At 41.0% G+C, this 21,473-nt stretch overlaps 1 protein-coding gene across 1 annotated transcript in view; it reads left to right on the top strand.

The window, feature by feature from the left end:
* The window catches only part of CAPN1 (calpain 1), a gene marked incomplete in the record, with an annotated part of 860,468 nt that overhangs the window by 439,110 nt on the left and 399,885 nt on the right, over positions 1-21,473 (top strand). The window contains 2 exon segments of the mRNA XM_044075847.1: positions 10,295-10,378; positions 20,287-20,372. Of these exon segments, the coding sequence (XP_043931782.1) occupies positions 10,295-10,378; positions 20,287-20,372 (170 nt within the window).

The following is a 21,473-nucleotide window of genomic DNA, read 5'->3' as shown; positions in this document are numbered from 1 at the left end:
TGTAACAGTGAATACACTCTAACATCTACATTTATGGTAAATGTACACAACTGTACTTTTCCTCACATTATCAGTTCTTTGCTTTACCTTTCGGTCGTCTTACAGCTCTGAAAGTCTTTACCAAATGCCTGGCCCCAGTTGTAGCCTTCTGCAGATGTCAGGGAATTCAAATATTCCCTTATGTGGATGACCTATTGATTCAGGCCACCTCTAAGCTTCTGCTTCAGGATCTCTACTTTACTTATGCTTCTTTGCAGTGTGGGGTTCACCCTAAATCTCAAAAGTATGTGCTGACCCCTTATCAAGACCAAGTGTTTCTGGAATGCAGGATTCGTACCATACCAATGATGAATTTTCTCCTCCTTCCCAAGGTCCTGTCCTAGACTACCTATTGTCACTCTTCTCCCACTTCCTGTCCTTCCTGCAAGGAAATTTCTTTGAGCTTTGGGATTCATGGCATCCACTATTCCTGTGTTTCCCTTTTCTAAACTCCATATGAGAAGGTTTCAGTGGTATTTCAAGACTGTTTGGCTTCAGCACTGCTATCGTGTGCATTTTCCTGTTCCTCCCTTACCTTGTCTAATGCTTGAGTTCTACTGTTGGATTCTCCAGATTTCCCTGAATATGTGTCTGTCTTTTCAGGTTCCTCTTTCCACTCAAGAACTGTACACAGATGCTTCCAATCAAGGCTGGGTTGGGGACCTCCTCCAACAACCTCAAGATCATTGGACTTTGGATGTTCTTTGTGTTTCACTGCTGCAGTCCTCACACTTGGGTTATCTGCCTGCAGGTAGTCCTCAGTCAGCCTGAATACCAGAGTCTTAGTATTTCTGTGTCAGATGCTGTTGCTTCTTCCATGACGCTAGGTTGTCAGGGGTATAAAACAGGCAGCTGATGCTATTACATCAGTCTTTCTTGCCGAGGAGGAGCCCAAAGCAAAAGCAGTTCGCAAGTGCTGGTCAGCCACTACCTGAAATTTTCATTTGAGTTATAATCCTGAAATCTTCTAAAGCTAAGTACCCCATTGGGGATCCTTTTTTTTCTTCCTCTAACCGATGTCAGAAAAAGTTAACAGTTGTCTTGCCTGTGGAAAACAAATACCTTGGAGATTTTCATTCTTACTGCATCACCTGTTTAGGCCCAGACCACAACGTCCCTCGATGTCGGTTTTGTGCTTTAACGCCTGAACCATTCGTCGTTGGGCTATCTCTGTCACTAAATTCTTTCACTCTTGTTCTCTGTATTCTGAAATGGCTTCGATAAGCCATCCGACTACCGATCTTCTGAAAAAGCATAAAGATAAAGACAGAGACAAACCACATAGGTCCAAAATTGCTGATGATGCTTCCATTAAGCTAGTTGCCAGTCCGCTGGTACTCAATGAGGCGCCTTTGCAGCCCCTAATGCCCACTTCTATGGATTCACAGGCCTCTGCTGAGACCCAGTCAGAGTCCAGTATGCCGCGAGATGCTTCTTCGACTATGGATCATGTGGATGTCTCTACCTTGGATGGGTCCGGAGTCGCTGTGCAGGCACCGGCTTCTGAGGGTGTATTTTGTCCTACTGATGTTCAAATCCAACCAACTTCATTTTTAGCCAAAACGACCACGTTTCTTAGGCCCATAGTACGCACTACTCCTAGAAGACAGATGACCAAAGCGCATGCTCAAGCTCCCATGCCTCAAAAACAAATGCTTAGAATGGATGAAGACTTTAGGGGAAGCCAGCCTTCCCCTGCTAAGAGACAAATAACTGAGTTTCCTTCTGATTCTATAGATCAGGAGTCCAATGACTCTGATCCTTCTGATTATCAGGACATGCCCTTAGCCTATGAGAATTCAGATGCAGAGGAATCCATTCCCTCTGCCTCTCCTCCAGAGGATTTTTCTTTTGGTGAAACCTTGCATACCTTAAGAAAGCATTTCCACTGGGAATGCCAAGACTACCCTCAGTCCAAAAAGAGACTCAGAGAATTTTTAGAGTTGCCTCAGCACAGGCTTCTAGTTATGCTCCCTGTCCTGGATGTTGTAGATGATGTTTTTATGGAATCCAGTCTTACTACAGATACATTACCCCCGGCCCCTAGGAAACCTGACAGGTACTACAGAGTACCTGATTCCCACACATTTCTCCAAGAATCCTACTGCGGATACAGAAATCATTTCACAGGGACCTAAAGGTATTAAGGCTAGTACAGCCAAATATTCTACCCCTTCGGACAGGGATAGACAGATGGGGTAAGAATATATATACCCCTGCAATTCTTGCCATCAGGACATTGAATTACCAGTTTCACATGTTGAAGTACCAGCGACATATTATGGAAATAATTAAACAAAAAATGTAATTTTCAGATTGTGCAGAAAATAAAGATCTACAAGAGCTCATGCATTCTGCAAACCAAGCTAGTAAGCATTCTTTGCAGTGTGGCTTTGATGCCTAGAAGCATCTTGCAGGGCTGCAGTCACTGGGTCTGTACTGAGAAGGCATGCTTGGCTGAAGGAACAAACCTTGTCAGATCATGTCAAATCCAAATTACTAGACACTCCTTTAAATAAGGAGTGTTTGTTTGACACCAAAGCAGAAGAAGTTCTTAAATATGGAAGAAAAAGCTAAATCTATGCAAACTGTTAGAGAATTCTTACAAGTGCAACCACCTATATTCGGTTAGCATTGGCCTCCTAAAAACTGGTCCTTTCCAGCCCTTCCCAGACCAGACCCAGGGGAAACAGGCCACCTAGACTATAGTCTCAGGGTATGCAGAGATCTAAATTGTGGAGTGCCCCCACCCCAAAAACAGGGAGTGGTAAGCCACCCCCTTATGGAAAGACTTCACAATGACTTTGCAGTTATCCTTCCCAGCCCTGCCCAATTACTTGTCCACCTAGGAAGGACACTTGCCCTATATACAACAGATTCTCCCTATGCTAGACAAGGATGCCCGGTTAGTCACTCTAGACTTAAAAGAAGCTTACCTGCAGATCCCCATAAGGGAGTCATGCAAGAAATATCTACGTTTTAGGGCAGGCTGTATGCACTATCCGTTCTCTGCACTTCCCTTTGGATTATCTACTGTGCCCAGAGTATTCATAAAGTGCCTGGCTCCAGCCATTGCATACTGCAGGCAAAGAAATATCCAAATTTTCCCATACTTGAACGACTGCCTGATTCAGGCGGACAGTCAGGAATTGCTACTTCAGCACCTGGCATTTGTTAAAAGCCTTCTCACTTCAATGGGATACACCATCAACAAAAAGAAATCACAACTGGTACCCAGTGAAAAGATTGTATTCCTGGGAGCAAGCTTGGACGCAACCTCCCAGATGACATTTCTCACTTCAGAAAAACAGGTCTGTCTGGCAAACTACTTCAAACAAATGGCCACCAGAACCCAGCTTTCTGCAAGAAAGATGCTGCAAGCCCTAGGGTTCATTGGCCTCATGTATTCTGCTAATTCCATATGCAAAACTGCATATGAGGAAACTTCAGTGGTACTTAAAAAAGTCTTTGGTGTCAACATTCTCAGGACCTGAAAACAGTCATTCCTGTCATAACTTGTCTAAGGGCAGAGTTCCTTTGGTGGGCAGAAGCATGCAACCACAACAAGGGACTGCCTTTCTCTCAACCTCTCGCCACCCAAACCCTGACAACAGACGCATCAGACTATGCATGAGAGGCTCACATGGCAGGCAAATGCATTCAGGTCCATTGGAGCTCAACCCAGATTCACCTGCACATCAATCAAAAAGAGATGCTAGCTGTACAGAATGTTCTGACAGCCATCAAATATAATCCTTCCATGACAACTGCTTATAAAAATAGACAACACCACAGTTATATGTGGTACCTAAACAAATCGGGGGGAACCCATTCTTACCCACTCTGCAGGTTAGCCATGGCTTTGTGGAACACAGCCTTGAGCAACCAAGTGCACCTACAAACTCAATTCCTGCCAGGCAAACAAAATTCACTGGCAGACGACTTAAGCAGAAATCTCCTAAACCCACACAAGTGGAAATTGGAGCCCAACACTTTCAAACTTCTGATCCAGAGGTGGGGGACACCGGAGGTGGACCTCCTTGCTTCCCCTGAGATCCACTAGTTGAGCAAATACTGCACCAGGAACCCTCACAGCAGGGCCTGGAAAGTGTATGCCCTATCATTTTCAATGGAAAAAACTCTCAATTTATGCCTTCCCCCCTCTGCCACTTCTCTCAAGATAAAACAGGACAGGCCAAGGGCAATTCTTATTGCCCCATACTGGCCATGCCAGCACTGGTACCCACTCCTACGCAGCCTGACAACAGTGCCACCCTGGCACCTTCACCAGACTTCCCACCCTGCTGTCTCAACTAGAGGGACAGATTTTGCATCCGCAATTGCAAACCCTAAACTTTGCAGCCTGGCTCATCCCTTGAATACACCACCAAACAAACAAAGCAAACAGGTGCTGGACATCATTCTTGAAGCCAGAAGGCCTAGTACTAGGAAATCCTATGCTGAAAAGTGGAAAGGTATATTGTTCTTGGAATCGGTCTCAAGGGAAGGACACAGCAGTGCCCTCCTTACCTCTAATCCTGGAATACCTAGCAGAGCTACTCCACAGAGGCCTATCCTTCTCCTCCATTAAGATTCATGCTTCTGCAATCTCAGCTCATTATAACACTGAGCCACCTCTATTTTCTCACCCTCTCATCAAACAATTCCTGAAAGGGGATAACAACTTAAGGCCCCCTAGGAGAGCACCCATCTCTGCCTGGGACCTTAACTTTATACTGGAAAAACTCACATTCCCCCCTTTGAACCTGCTGCCTCAGCAGAGTTATAATTCCTCTCTTGGAAAACAGCCTTGCTTTTAGCCATAACTTCAGCAAGAAGAGTGTCTGAGTTACAGGCACTAATGGCTGTGGAACCCTTCATTATTTTCCATGCTGACAGGGTTTCCCTCAGGACTAACCCGTCCTTTATGCCTAAGGTAGTGTCCAGTGTGACTTTAAACCAATCCATCCATTTGCCAACCTTCTTCCCCAATCCTCAGAATAAAGGGGAAAGGATCCTGCACTCCTTGGATGTGCGCAGACAGCTCAGGTTCTACCTTGGCAGAACTAAGCCTTTCAGAAAAATCTGACAAGCTGTTCGTCAGCTTTGCTACAGGGACAAGAGGGTAAGGCCATTTCAAAACAAACCATTTCCAAATGGATAGCACACTGCATCTGTTTCTGCTACAAGCACCATGGAAAACTTACCCCACAGGGGATCAGACTGCATTCCACTAGGGCTACGTCCACCTCTACAGCATTTCTCAGGGGAGTCCCTACCAGAGACATTCTGGAAGCTGCAACCTGGAGTTCTGTACACGCCTTCACCAAGCATTACCACTTGCCTATCTTTTCTAAATCCAGGGCTGGATTTGCTACAGCAGTCTTGCAAGGCCTACTAGCCAGCTCTAACACTTCTTGACTGCCTCCACCTTTCCTCAGCTTTGGGAATCAACCCAAGTGTGATGACTGCAGCAGTGAAAGAAGAACATAGTACAGTTGTGTACACTTAACCATAAATGTAGATGTTCGAGTGTATGCACTGTTGCAGTCCTGGTTTCCCTCCCTCCAGCCCCCTGGCGTTCTGTATCTTTCTACCTCTTCTCTCTATGGCCATTCCTAATGGCATTGGTATTTACTTTTTACTGGTGGTGTTCCTCACTATATACCAGCTCCCTATTTGGTGGCTCCTGACATTTGGGGCAAGAAAAACTGATGTAATGGCGTCAGATGGCTGTTTTATACCCCTGACGATCTGACGTCATGGAAGAAGTGACAGCATCCAATGCAGAAATACTAAGACTCTGTTATTCGGGCTAACTGAGGGCTTACCTGCAGGCCGATAACCCAAGTGTGGTGGCTACAACAGTGAATATACTCGAACATCTACGTTTATGGTAAGTGTACACAACTGTATTTTTCATCTACAACTGGCAAAACATAGCAACATTAAGGGGATGAAAGTTTGATTCCTGCTCTTCATGTATTCCACTTTCTATGGATTACAGACTCTCCAGTGATTTTTCAAACAATGCCAGGCTTGTGGTACATCACAAGCATGGAGTCACAAAGTCTTACCTTATCTGCAGGATGGCTGTTCCGGTTTGAGATCTTTGTGTCCACCATCAATTTTTTCTTCAGTTGGTTTACATTCCCTCAGAGTACAATTTATGGCAAACACTTTGAGCAGGTACAGGATAGATGCTCCTTCACAAGGAGATTTTCCTGGACATTTACATCAGTGAGATACTCCTGAAGTAGATCCTTTTGCTCCCTCTGAACAGACAACTTCCCAGTTTTGGTCTAGCGTTCCAAGTCCTCTGGCTAGGAAGTGGATGCCATTTCTTTCATGGAAGGGGGTGTTTCTATATGTTTATCTTTGTCTTCCTCTGCAACCAAAAGTTCTGCACAAGATCATGTGGGATAGACTAAGTCTTTCTGGTGACTCCGTTTTGACCAGACAGCACTGGATCACCCTTCTGTTTCATCTGGCCAGGGGCAGTTACCATGTTACCTCATAGGATGGATCTTCTCACACAGAACAAGGGATCTCTAATTCATCTTCACTTAACCACTCTTAATTTGACTCTCTGGGTGATGAGATTTTGATTCTGTTTAGGCACCAATTTTCTGAGGACATGCTTTAGGTTTTGCAGACCAGAAAAAAATGCTGTGTGGTTAAACGTAAGAGATTTTCTGTTTGTCTCAAGCGTGACCTTAACATTTTTTCCATAGGTATTTCTACAGCCCTTTCTTATTTATGTGAGTTGTGGTCTGACATATTTTTAAAAATAATTTGTCAGCCATTTCTGCTTGTCTGCTTTTGAATCCACCCCTTACTTCTTGTTTTGAAGTCTAATAAATTTTGAAAGATGTTCTTCATGTTAGGCTCCCATGAAAGCCTATTCCTCCTTCTTGGGACCATAATTTTGTTCTTTAAAAATTGTTTCATTTTTGAGCTTACAGTTTTCTCTTCCTTGCTGCACTGTATGTGGAAGACTGTACCATTAGTGGCTCTTATCTCTGCTTAGTCTCCGAGTTTCACGTACTCATGGCAGCCCTGCCTTTTTTGTTTCTTCACAGAGACTGGTTATCTCTTCTTGCCAGTCCATCCTTTATGCCCAGGGTGGTTAATGATTTGGTCTTGAATCAAACAGTTCATCTTTCTTTTTAACCCCCTGCACAAAATGCTAGTGAGAGGATTCTTCATTCCTTGGATTGATATAAACAGCTCAGGTATTACCTGGACAAGACTAAAGTTATTAAATCTGAGCAACATTTGTTTTTTAATTCCAGGAAATTGGGTTTGACTGTCTCTAAGCAAAACATTTCCTCCTGGATCTGTTAAGATACTTTATTTTGTTTATTCCTTTCATGGCAAGTAGTTTTCTTCTTCTGTATGTGCTTATTATACCAGGGAAGTTGCCTCTTCTGGTGCTTTTTTCAAGGATCTGGATACTAGATCTGATTTAAAAGGTGTTATGTGGTTTCTGTACACACTTTGTCTTCTCTACAAACCTTTTCTAAACATTACAAGTTGGATGCCATTTCTAGGGCCGGAGTGGGATCTGGCATGGTCACCCATCATGGGTTTTTTGATGGCTCCTCTGTGGTTTCCTCCTCCCATCCTCTTCTACTGGGTGCTTTCCCAGTTGTAAAGAATAATGCAGCTGTGATAAGGAAGGACAAGTTCAGTTGTGTAAGATCTTACCTGTACAGTAGATGTCCTACTTACTGTTGCAGAAGTCTGTCCTTCCCGGCTCCCCTGTTGCTTTCTGTTTATTTCCTTCTGGCCAAGGAGTCTTTCTTCCTTTCTTTTTATTTTCCCATCCTAGATGTACATGTTTCTTTCCTCTTGGATTGCTCTGTTCTTCTGGGGCAGTTGTTTTGAGGAATAGGTGCTCGTACGTCAGATGTGTACCTTATGCCTTGGATGTAGGACACACATCTGATGTGCAGCACCAGGAAGGTGTAAAGGCTTTAGTGTGCTGGCCGGACATTTGGCTATCCTCAGCAAGATATCCCAGTTGTAAAGAAAACAGCAATGAGAAGTAAGCCATCTTCTGTCACTGTAAGATCTTACATAACTGTACTTTCATTATAGTAACATTTCTTCAAAAACAATAAAAGGATTAAAATGGCATGACATTGTAGAAACTTGAGAAGTAAAATTTAATAACTTTATTACATGCAAGCTAGCTTTCAAACTTTCATGTTCTTCATCAGACTAATAAATTGATAAGATTATTCCACATCAATATTCAAATATTCTTTGTTCCATACATGTATAGTAAAACAATTGCATGATACGTTAGAAAAGGAAGTCGTAGAGATGAACGTAATAGCAAACATGTTTAATATATGCTTGGCCTTAAAGCTGTTTTTTGACAGATGAAATGCTTATCTTATGCAGCATGGCATATGGTGCCTTTAGTGCAGTGGTGCTTTTACTCACATTTCTTCTGTTTTTCTGTGCCCAACGGCTAAAATGTGTCCAACGTCATACAATGGGTTAATGCACCTGTGAGGTAGGATTAGTGTCAGGATGTTTCCATACAGATTAATGTGGATATTTCTGTGAAAATTAAGCTCTTTTAAGGACACATTTATGCTGAGTCATATGTTAGCATCACTGGTGAATTCCTTCAGTATCTTTGGGGGAACTGTGACTTAATTTCAAAAAAAGCTTATAAAACTTTTATTTACAAATGTTTCAAATATTACCATCAATAAGTAGAGAAATGCATTGTGTCATACCGTATGCTGTGATGCATCACACTGTGTCCTAAAGCTTTTATAAGCAGATATCACACTAAGGATACTGTTCATCCCAAAGACCCTACAGGTTTTTAGGTAGTACTGCTGTTTTGGTCTCTTGCAGTGAGAAAAAATACTTTTAACAACTTGTTTTTGTTATTAGTCACGTGTGAATGCTTGAGATGTAAAGCAAAGTATATATACTTCCCCAACATCTGATATATACCAAACTCGTGTTTACCCACAACTTAGTATACCACCTAGAGAAAATCCCTGCCTTATAGCAACTTCTCCAACCATATGTAACTACTCGCCAACTTCGTTCTATTGACAAAACCCTCCTGCAAGTCTCCAAAAGCAAAAATAAGGCTGGCGACTCCCTCTATTCCCACTGTGTTTCAGAAATGTGGAACAACATTCCCCAACACATTTTAAGCATTGCAGTCAAAACTCAGTTTAAGAAACACCTACAAAGACTATCTCTATAGCAAATGGATCTGCTCCTGTATCAGCCCCTGCTAATCGTCCCTTGTATATCTTCTTATCTAGCCTGTGAAGCTATACTTTCATTTCTTTTGCATTCTCTTCCTCTAACTCCTTCCTCCTCTTTCTCCATTTATGCAAAGTTTATATTTTCTCTTAAATAACATCTGTGTAATAGAAAACAATTCTTGTCTCTATCAACAAAATGTTTGATGTCTGTTACTCATTGTGTTATTAATTATGCCCATAATTGTTATTGCTCTATCTAGATACCAATTGTAATGAAATGGTGTAGTGAGTAGCTGTTATGTACCTACCTAATAGCTCATTGCCTATGTGAATGGTCCAGTATAGCAAAAAGCTGTTATGTGCCTACATAGCTCTTTGCTTAGCTCAGTTTAGCTTGCAGACACTTTCTTAAGTTGATTGGGGAGAGGGTCATGGAGGCATTGCCCAGGGTACCAACTGACCTAGCTACAGCCCTGCTTCCGTATATTACAAAGCATGATTAAGCAGTTACTTCCCCTCTATGGCATTTCTGTCTTGGTCGGCTTCCTTATTGCACACATTGCTGTAGCTGAATGAAATCTTATGATACTCTTAATTTTAGAGTGGGAAAGAGGGGGAGGTACTAGCCAATATTTACAGAATCAGCCAAAGCTGTTTGTATAATGTCATAGTCTACCAGGAAGAAATTACAGAACAGCAGGAAAAGTTAATGAGACACTGAGGACACATGGCCCATGATTTAGGTAAACAAGAAACAAGGGTGGATTTGGTGAAGTAGTTGGTCCAGTTATTGTGAAATGAAGGCCAAAGGGAAAAAAAACTTCTGTGGAAAGAAGTGCAGAAATTTCTCTTCAAACTCTGGTTTGTGAAAACAGTCCTTGCTTGCTTATTCATGCATCACTGTACAAGTTAAAAAAAAGTCTGACATGCATTATTTCTAGTGTTTTACTAAATATTATACATAATGCAATTTATTCAATTGAAATAGCTGTTATTTCTTTCTTTAGATTACAAGTCAATTTGATATGGAATCTGTAACATTCAAGAAGTTGGTGAAGGGTCATGCGTACTCTCTCACTGGGGCAAAGGAGGTAAAACAAATATGGTTTTATTGTTTTATCGCATCTTTGTTGTTGAAAACTAATCTTGCCATATATGTCACAATACCCCAGATATGTGTTTATATTTCAACTTTTTACTTTGATACATACAAATTGATATGATTCGGTTAAATGTCACATGCTTGCCACATACGGTACTGCCCACGTTTATAGTCTGTTGCATAGTGAAATTAGTGCATTATGTACCAGAGTGAACATAGTTTGTGTGAGTTAACATCTGATGTACTATATAATGAAACCTGTCAAGCACATTTGAAAGTACGCACATCACTTAAGACTGTTTGTTGTTTTTGAGCTTTCTTGTGTAGTGCACTATGTTTTAAGTTTGATAATCTGTGTTTATTTTTAGAAAAAAAAAATGCTTTGTTTCATACATCCACGGAAATGGATTGTGTTGGTAACACCCGTAATATTTTCTGTTTTTAAGAAAAGGGTAGTCCAGTCTCTGTATCTTAAAGTCAATAATAGTGTAACAGGTGGGTGGGGGGATTATGGCACAGAACCTGTCTTAAAGAGAAGGCCAAGTGGTATTGCTTTGTCTGTTCAGCTTGGTTTGCAAACTACACTATTTACTTTATACATTATTACCTAACTCACATGTCCTAACTTGGTGTGATATCTTGATGTCTAACCTTAACGGTATCTGATAAGAGCATAATTAGCACTATTTATTAGTTTAACATTGAATTCAGTTGTTCATTGCATTTCTGTTCATACTTATTCTTTTATGCCTATTTCTTCAGAGTTTGTTAGCCTCGACTGTGTTTAAGTGTAGTTAATTTGTATGTATTGTGACTGAAAAGGAAGTCTTGTCCATTTCACATGCCTGTAAGATAAAACGTTGTGTACTAATCTTTCAAAAAAAGTGTAAAGAAAATAAAAGGCAGGTAAGATCAAAATGTGTGAACAATCTATTTTGAGCCACATTCGATACATGTAATGAAAGGAAATGTTGCATCGGTATTATACAAATGGGTTTTTAAGTTGTATTGTTACTATTCAAATGATGTGTAGCTATCTAGTGGGACAGCTGGGTATCTTCCACCAGATCGATACCTTAATTTCTTCAGAACTATTCTGGACATTTAGCACTTTTAAATATATAAGTAGTAGTGTCTGCTTATTAAGCACCTTACTTCTTGAACCTCAAGCTAGAGAAAGGCTGTTTTAATCACCCTTACAAAGTGAATGGTATGTGTGGGAGTGGAGGGTCAATGTAAAAACGTGAAAACCAGCAAATTGGAGGAGATATTAATTGCGGCGAGATGTGGTTCTAACTGTACTGAACTTGTAACATTTGAAGTTTCAAGAAGATAAAAAAGGGAGAGACCAGTGACAAGTAGTTTAAGGAATATACAAGAAAACTAAATTCTGAGATACTTCAGATGAATGTTGTCACAACCTTTCATCATCTTAAGTGCAGTTACTTGGTTTCTCTAGATTTTATTGACTATTTTAAAATGTTAAGCTTTTTACTGCAAGTGCTTAGTTTTGTGTAAATAATTCTGAGTTACTTTTACATTACTTAATATTATCTATGTCATTCTTTGTGTATTTAACAGTAAATACATTTATTTTTCATTTGATGCAAAGAAGCAAACAACAGAAGGTACTTCCAGTTTTGAGTTGCCTACTGCCACAATCCTAAAACACTTTTCACCTTGCCTTGTTCCCATTATATTGACCATATGTTGCCTTAATTTTCTTTTGGAGTTGAGGATTGGGGACCAAGTGAGAGAGGGTCCCTGGCTGCCTTAATGCAATTCCCCACTTGACAGATGTGTACTGTTTCAAAGGGTGACCCTGTTTTCATGTCTGCTGGGATGGTATTGCTTGGTTTACTTCCTTGCATCTGAAAAGGTTGCCACACACTTTAAACAGAATCAAGCAAACAGTGATTCCTCATACAACCTCCCATTCAGGGGGATGTGAAATGATTTAAGGGTAATCTTAGTTTTTAGGTCTAGCTTTTGCATCTTGTCCCATCTGTAGTTTGATTTTCTGTCCTCCTCCATCTACAATCCTGGAACACATGAGGTGGGATTTATAATGGTTAGTATTAAGTATATACTTTCTGAATTCAAGAACATCCCTATAAGAGTGCTTGTGCTGTCTAGTCCCATACAGAAATTAAACTAAGTGGACACTTTGTGGTAACTTTTATGAATCCCATGGATGGTAGTTACTTTTCCAGAGTCCTGGCATGAGTACCCGGTGTTTACCTCTCCAGATCCAGGAGTACCCGGTGTTTACCTTGGGAGAGTCCAGGAGTCCCCGGCATGTGTCCCCTCCAGAGTCCGAGAGTCCCCGGCATGTGCCCCCCTCTGGGAGTCCCCGGCATTGTTACCAGAATGCCTTTACATTTCCTGCGTACCCTAGGGAAGTGACAGCTTGCTGACTGTATTCCAGCCATGGCCTTAGAAGCAATTTATATTCCATACCAGTAAGCTGACCAGTCTGTGTCCTCTCATTCCAAAAAAATTCATGCTTTTCTGACTGCTTAATTTATATTATTATAAGTAGATATAATGGACGGTTAATATTTTTGCTAAGAGACATTTATCTGGAGACTGGGGTTTTTTGCTTAACCATAGTGTTTGCCCCCATTCATTTTTTTCCATTAAAACCTCACCAAGTCCAGCAGCACTCAAACAACATAATATCATCTGTTTGTGATATATTCTTGTATCAGGTGGCTAAAGTCATACAGTCTACAGATGAAAACATAAATCAACACAAACCCCCTCAGTCCAAATGCTTCTGCACCTCAGCTCAGATGCAGGTGCATACTTCTAGACTCAGGTAACCAGGCAGAGGGAATAGGAGAGTACATTAATATGTTTTTTTTTAAATCAGAGACCAAATGATCGGCTGTATCAGTTACAAATTTTGGAGGCTATAGCCCTATACAAGTCCAGGTGGTGCTAAAGAGCTGTGTGCTTCAAGAAAGATTCAAATCTGCTCATTTAGACCTCTGTAACACTAAGCTACTGAAGCACCTGAGATTTGGAGATTATGCTGGATCGTCATGTCTCCCATATACACATGTGAAGAACACAGAGCAGAGAGAATGCATCAACCCATCATCTTCATCCATGTGCAATGCACATTCCTCCTTCAAATGAACACATCAGATAAGATGAAGAGAAAGGACAGCATGCATCACATGTTCCTTTTTTAAGCTCAAGGTCAGTGAACTGCTACATCATATGCAAGGTTTTGGAGGCAGAGGCTCAGATTGCAATCGTATACTAAATTTGGCCTGAATTTGACAGGTTGTAGAATAGAGCAATGTGTACTGCTTACTTTTCACATCTGAGGAGACGTAGAAATGTATTTCCTCCTGGATTTCCTTGGCATTGATGCCATCCTTGGGCATCCCTTTAAGAGGGTCACTGAGTTTAAATGACTGTGATCATGACACTAACGTGCCCTTCTTGTCATATGGGGATGGTAGTATTAAATCTGACCATGGCAGTGTGGGTGACTGATACTGACTGGGGAAGTATTCATAGCATTGTATTCTGTTGCGTTGTGATAACACTTAATTATGCTACATACGAGTCGGTGGCTTGCCTGGTTTCTACTGTTCTGTACCCTTCTCCTTTTGGGCTGCACAGGTACCCTCCCATTTGAACACTGCCATGTATGTGGCATAACTCTGATCTCTAGCTATGCTGTCTCTAGATGTCCTTCATGGATGCATCTGCAGTCATAACAGCTGGGTTGTCCGTCTGTCAGCAGTGCAGTCGGGCGCCCAGTCAGTCAGTCGTCCGCTTCGCTGATGTCGGATGTCGCACCTCGACCCATCTCTCTGTCTCTCGGGGGTATAAAGCATCAAATGCATTTCATTTTCCCCCATCTTTCTTTGCAGCGTGGGCAAAAGCAGAAGCTGTTGTGGCGTCGGTCCGATCCAGAGATTTATTTTACGAAATACTACTTTGAAGACTTCAAAAAAAAGTACGCTGGGGACTCCTCTTCTCTCTCAGCCCGATGTCAGAAAAAGTTAATAATTGTTTAACCTGTGCTTCTAGTTCTCAAATGCTTACTTTGGCAGAAGATTTAATTTCACAATAGATTCCAGAAAAAAAAAAGAAGAACCTTCGCCCTCTTCCACAGCACAGGCCCCTTGCTATACTCCTGTTCTCTCTCTGGGTAGATGATGATTTCAAATGATGTCTGCTCTGCTCCAGAGACAGATTTTAGGGTGCCAGATACTCATCACCACCTTTACAAGGCCCCTCTTGCAGACCATTCCTTCTGAAAGGCAAGGTCATTAGACAGATGGGGTAAAAAGGTTTACTTCAGCTACTCTCTCAGCTAGAGCTTTAAACTGTCAATTATGCATGGCTAAAGGGCAACCTCTACGGATCATGTTAAAGCTAAGTTGCTCAAGTAAAAAAAGATTTGCTGCAGGTTCCCCCCAAAGGTTTAGCAGGAACTGGCCTGCAAAAATTGGTCTGCCACTACAACACAGCAGCCACAGTGTAATAATAAAATCCCGCTACCAGGGAACAAATAGCAGCTCCTCTAAAGGTTCACTCCAGACTATTCCTAGTTCCAAGAAAGGAAACATTTACTTGCTACAAGCACTGATACACACAGTCATTTACAAAAGTCAAGGCTGATACCATCCCCCACAAGGACATTTCTTGGAGCGGAATTGGACACAGTACTGAACAAGTTAACAGCAAGAAAGGTACTGCAGGCCTTGGGCTTTATGGCATAGACTTCATATGAGACTACAGTGTGGTACCTAAAAGAATTTATGTCCCAGCACAGGCACAGCCTAGAAACAGAAATCCCACTAATTGGACACTTCACCACACATCAACACCTAAAAAAAAATGCTGGCAGTAAAACTGGGCAATCCAAGTTCAGACCATTTCTCAAGAGAGGCCAGTTGATGATAAGGACAGACAACACCACAGTCATGTGATACATCAACAAACAGGAGGCACTCATTCATTATGCAGACTGGCTTTGGAACTGTGGACCCTGGCACAGCACAGCTACCAGCTACAGGCAATATTTGTTGTACCAAAAAAAAAAAAACTCTCTAGACATACTACTAAGAAGAACCATCAGATGCCGAATGGCACCTGCACCCCGGACATCTTCAAGACCATCACAAAGAAATCATCACCCCACCAGCTCCAAAAGCTCAAACACTGCACAACACCATTCCCATACATGGAGTGTGGTCTCTCTCTCCTTCAGAAAGGCCTAACAGCATATGCATTCCCACCTTTTCCCTTTGATACAAAAGTATTACTAAAAATCAAGGAAGAACAGCCAAGGATAATCCTCATAGCTCCAAACTGGCCAAGACAACACTGGTACCCACTGCTGAGGAGTGCCTTTGATGCTAACTCAAAACAAGCACCATACATCCAAACCTGAAAACGAAAAACACTGACTGCAACAACATCACACAGCAGCAGCTAAATCAAAGAACTTTCCAAAAGAGTTAAAGACATTTATTCTTGAGCACGCAGACCTTCAACAAGAAAAGAACTAAGCTGGAAAATGGAAAAGGTTTGTCACTAGTTCTGAAGAGGAAAAGATGTGTCAAACATAGATATGCCTTAACATTCTGAGTACCTGGCGAAACTTCTATTCAGGGCTGTCCTACTCCTCCATCTTTTCACCCTTTGCTTCAGACAGTTCCAGAGGGATCAAGAATGTAAAAACCTCAAAGGAAACCACCATTGCCAGCTCTGGCAATTACTTCAGCAAGAGGGTTTTCAGAACTACAGGCCTTAATGGCAGTGCAACCCCTTCAATCTTCCACCAAGATAGAGTGTCATGAGGACTAATCCAACCCCCTGCCTAAGGGTGGTATCCAGGGTGTCACCAAACAATCCACCTCACCTCCCTACTCTTTTCCCCCCAAAAAAACAGGAAAAGAATATTGCATACCTTGGATGTGCAACAGAAAGACTGACCAACTTTTTTTGCTAGCCTAACAGGGAGAAGAAAAGGAAGAGCTTTCAAACAGACAATCTCCAAATGGATAGGAAATTGCATTGATTCTGTTACTCCTTCCATGGAAAACCAATTCCACAGACCTTTCTCCTCCTCTATTTGGCTAATCTATCTACTTAGCTACTATGACTGCAGATGCCATGAAGAACACATAGTAACAGTTTGTACCTAGTAAATGTAGATGTCCTAACTGGATAACATCTCAGTCAGGATTACCCTCCCTCCCCCCCTCTGGTACTACCTAGGGTGTTTACCCCCTAATAGCTAGCTGGTGGGGATATTTTGTGTGTGTTTTTTTATTTTTTTGGAAACATTGGCATTCTAAAAAAAATTTTTAGCCTTCAAGAGGGGCTTGGCATCTGGGGCAAGAAACCATTTATGGTAGGTACAAAACTGTACTTTCTTTCTTGCACAGTACATGAGAAGATCAATATGAGTTACCAAAGCATTATCAGTCTTTTGGTTTGGCCTGGCTTCCAGTGTGTAGATAAGTATCACATTGGGGAGATTCTCATTTTGTTTCATGTATACAAACTTAGGATATTTTAAGCATCATGGATTGCAGATGTCCAAAAAAAGTCCATAGTTGATTACATGCAGGAAGCGGGTACTGCACAAAGGTTTTCATAATCAGTGTGTGTTTTGCTTGGGGTCAGACCACAATGTACTAATTTCAACAAGGTCAACAGAGAGTTAAATCTCTCTAGTAATACATGAACAAGAAAAGGTTGTGTGCATTCTACTGGGCTGCCATTATGTTACCCAAGTTGTCTACCAGTGTTCTGATCAAAAGAATATAGGAGAAGCCCCCTCAAAAGTAGGAGTCCTGGGAAGCTGATGACACTTTTGAAGGTCACACTAGGCTCAAGGTTATCCGTACCCATGGTGTACTTTTTCAAGCCCTGGCTGATTCTTACTTTAACTGAGGTCTTTGGTAATGCCCCTAAAGAGGCGGCCATGTGCTTGGACAGCAGCATGTTTTCCCCCAACAGAAAGCCGTTAACGGTCTATTAGTTCAGATGTCTCTCCAAGGGCTTTTGGTTCCCACACCAAGTTTTTGATAACTACAGGTGATATTCCTTCAATTTTAGTTTGTGAAGATCTTTGTAGGTCAATGGTAAAAGTCTTCATTGTTCCTCATTACCAGAGACTTTCAAGGTAGTTATCCCTAGAAGGAAGACCAAGACATCAAAAGCTCAGATGACCACTATCTTGGCTCAGCATATGCTGTGCCAACCTTCCTCCAAACCTAATTCCAGGACCCTTCCCAAGAGATGATGAGACTGAGTCAGGGTTTCTATTATGGTTTAAGAACATGCAGCCATCCTCAGATCAAGCCTTAGCATCAGTGTCAGTACCAGGGGTCTGTATATGAAAAAATGGGACTGTCCTTTCCAAGATGAACTGGCCATTGTAGACATGTTCTTCCTTCCTTGTGAGTTAGTGAGAAAACCTTGTCCTCTGCTTCTCCACAAGAGGATTTCTCATTTGGTGATACCCTCACTTGAATGAAGGATCACTTTAAATGCAGGTGTAACAATTTCTCAGATGTCTAGGAAAAGGTAAAGGGAACTTCTGTGCTTTCCAGACCCCATATAATTAACTTTTCCTCCAATGACTGAAGCCTTGGTGGACGTGTTGCCATTGCATGTCTGGAGCCAGATACTCAGCCTCTGATTCAAAGAATTCAGGGTGTTTTACAGGGTAGTGAATTCCTTCACGTACCTGTACAAGAATCCTACTGTTGATCCACTGTGGTGTCTATGGATTCTTCCACTGGATCTAGTGAGATGCCAACCAAAATTCTGCCTCCATAGTAACAGGAAAGTAAAACACTTGAACACGTTAGGAAGGCAATCTATACCTCCCCACCCTGGGCTTCAGGGCCCTTAATTGCCTTTCTCTCTTGACCTGTAATGTTAATCAAATCCTGTGTTCTCTTTGTGAGCAGTAAAGGTTTCACATTAAAAAAAAACGTTACCTTGCATTAATTGACTCATTCAGTGACATTCATCCAATCTTTCTTGGAATGGCAACTTCAGCAGCTGCACAAACCACTTACTTGTATAATTGGTTTGTTGACATACGCATTCCCACACAATGAAATGTGTAGCATTCATTCCGTTTCTCTTTAGGTATGTATGTATCAGTTAAAATGCAATATTACAGTAAATAAGTGATTAGGTAAGATTACAAAGCACCTTATAATGTCTTAATATTCATAAATTATAATATCTTCCTATGAATAACCAGTACTGTCTGAATTAGGATTAATTGAAATAATCTAAGTGATGAATTGACTACAAGTAAAGTAGAATCTCCATTATGAAACATGAAAGTATAGGAATTATGAAAATAAGGTAAACTGTTACTGAAACATCTAATTAGCCAAGTTTCTTTATGATACATATACAACTTCTGTTACAGCAAGCAAAACTATATTACAAGCTATTGCTTTTTTCCTCTAAAGATGATGCAGCTAAAACCAGAAGCAAATACAATGAGACTAGAGTCCAGTTGAGTCTAGTGGAACCTTCTAGAATTGCATTTCTTAAGGTTCCATTTTAAGAGGTCAGTAACAATTTCAAACTTAAGGTCAATTGCAAAAACAGTTAACCTCTAGCTCTAAGTATGGGCTTTTGACTTGCATGCATCATGGGTTTTGTACTTGTATACCCAAACAGCTTTGTGCAGTCTTACTGATGCAATTTTTTTAAGAATAGAACTTCTTACTACACCAAAAATCTCCCAGTGCATAGACGCAGTACATCATGTCAAAGCTTACTACTCAAAATGCTACAGATCTGTAGCTTTGTATAGGGAATTTAGTAAACGGTTTGATAGTTACCTGACTTGGCATATCTCCAAAGTAAAAATGGTTAACACTCAGATCAAAGAAGCATGTGGCCCAGAGTTCCACTCAGTACTTGTATTCTCTTGTTAAGGGAAAGAAGTCTGTGATCCAGGAAGGGAGCGAAGATGACTTGAACCTCTATCCCCAGTAATCTGCTACTGTGGTTTTTGGTACCACTCCAAAGCTTCTACAGTTGCAAAACATTGTTCCAAAGGATATTTAAAGTATCTCAGTTACTTTTGGTAACAAATAACTCTGTTTTGGCTCAATCCCACTGTAGCTTTTATAACATATAGAAAATGGTTATTAATAAAGTTGTTAAAATTTTCATTTAAAATATCAGAGTATAAACTACTGTGGCCAGAATAGCCTTTGAAGTAAATATATTCATCCCCACGCTTGAGTGATGTTTTTTCTTTTCATTCAGCAAGCTATGCCATTTACAATTTGCCATTTTTATCAAGGTATTTAATAATTGGGAGCACTTAGATGACATATTCATGCCAGCTGTATGGGCAAGGGCATTTATGCTATACCAGCTTGCTGAAAAGTTCTGTTACACCCAGATGACCGACATTCACACCACCTGTTAACGCAAATGCATTTAGAAAGGTTATACCAGCCTGCTGGGGAAAAATTAGTATTCAAGCGATAGTTATTGTTGAATTTCCTCTTGTTGAATAATGCCCACAGTGTCTGTGCACTACTTTTCTCTGAAGTGTACATATTTGGAAGTGTTAACATCCAGAGTTTGCAATGACGTGATCCCTACTTGACTGTCTTACCCCCGCCTTTCTACATTTAGCATGATATACAAAGGTCTAGACCTGTAGTTTTTGCAGTGAGTGAATGCTGATAGAAGGCATTCACTGCAGAACATGCACAGAATTATACATAATCTAAGTGAAGAGAATCCAACATTTTCAGGATTTGAATAAGAACTAAATATCCATACTGGAGCTATGGATATTGGTTAATGGGTACGTTCCTTCACCACTCCATGGCTGTATAATCATTTCATTTTTTTGCTTTTTAGGTAAATCATCGAGGACAGATGGTAAAACTCATCAGAGTAAGGAATCCATGGGGAGAGGTAGAGTGGACGGGACCTTGGAGTGACAAGTAAGAACATTACATTTATGTGAAACAGGTGCACTTTTTTTTTCTTATACTGGTACCTTTATTGGACTGACAGTGTATATGTAGAACTCCATGATGTGAACTTGAATAGGTATCTTTCAAAGGTAATGTGATAATTTATTTTTTTAAACAAGAAACATCTTTTTTGAATTATCAATGATGACTTAGGCAATCATACAATTATGTAAATGAAAACAAACCATACTGACATTTTCATTTGCAAACATTGTACATCACTTATGTTCTGTACAGTCATTGTCTATCAAACCAGCTACATACTTTCTTTTCTCAAAGATGATTTATCATCATTTTATAAAATCTCCAGTATGGCACATATCTACTGTATGATAAGGGGAATAAGTGAAGGTAAACAACCTTCAGGTATGTGTTCCTCTGTCAAGTACATTACAAACATGTGCTTCTATTTCTCCAGCATTGTGGTACAGAGGGATGAAGCCCTAATTGTGCAGGAAGAGCCAACCATCTGTGGGAAAGGATTTGGTGACTCCCAAGCTATTGGTTATGCTGCTTATGGTGGGAGGCAGAAGGAGGTCTTCATATGGGAGATACAGCTGCAGGAGAGTCATGGGCATGGCTACCAAGATAGGATCTGGTAGCTCTTGCAAGATGCATGGCATGAGCTTGTGAGTTCCTTAGTGAGCTTTGGGAGTCTCTCTAATGATGCATGTTCTTATGTCACCACCAAAGGGGTGGGGCTATGAATTTAAAGTGAAAGTTCTTGCATGCTGTCTTGTTGACAGCTGTACCAAAGCCCTTTCTTGCCTGATCAGAATCCATGGGGAACAACTAGGCTGCTGCTGCTGCACTGGCTTGATGGTTGGCAAGCACTGGGCCAGAAGTACATCCTGTGACTATTTAATAAAGTCATATAATTCTGCATATCTTAATGAGTATTAAAATAAATCTACATAATATGTTGTGGTGCATTTATTTTTTTTTGGGGGGGGGGATGTTCTATATGATATATACAGATCAGCTCCTAGAACAGCCCAAGAAGTGGTAAACTTAAGACATTTCAAAAGACGTTAAGCCCTCTCCTTCTACATTTCCCAAATGTTTATG

This window comes from Protopterus annectens, chromosome 6.part1 (assembly GCF_019279795.1).
Source record: "Protopterus annectens isolate FY-2018-M chromosome 6.part1, PAN1.0, whole genome shotgun sequence".
Classification (NCBI taxonomy): domain Eukaryota; kingdom Metazoa; phylum Chordata; order Ceratodontiformes; family Protopteridae; genus Protopterus; species Protopterus annectens.
Note: the sequence above shows the minus strand (reverse complement) of the source record. Positions and strands in the feature narration are given on the sequence as shown.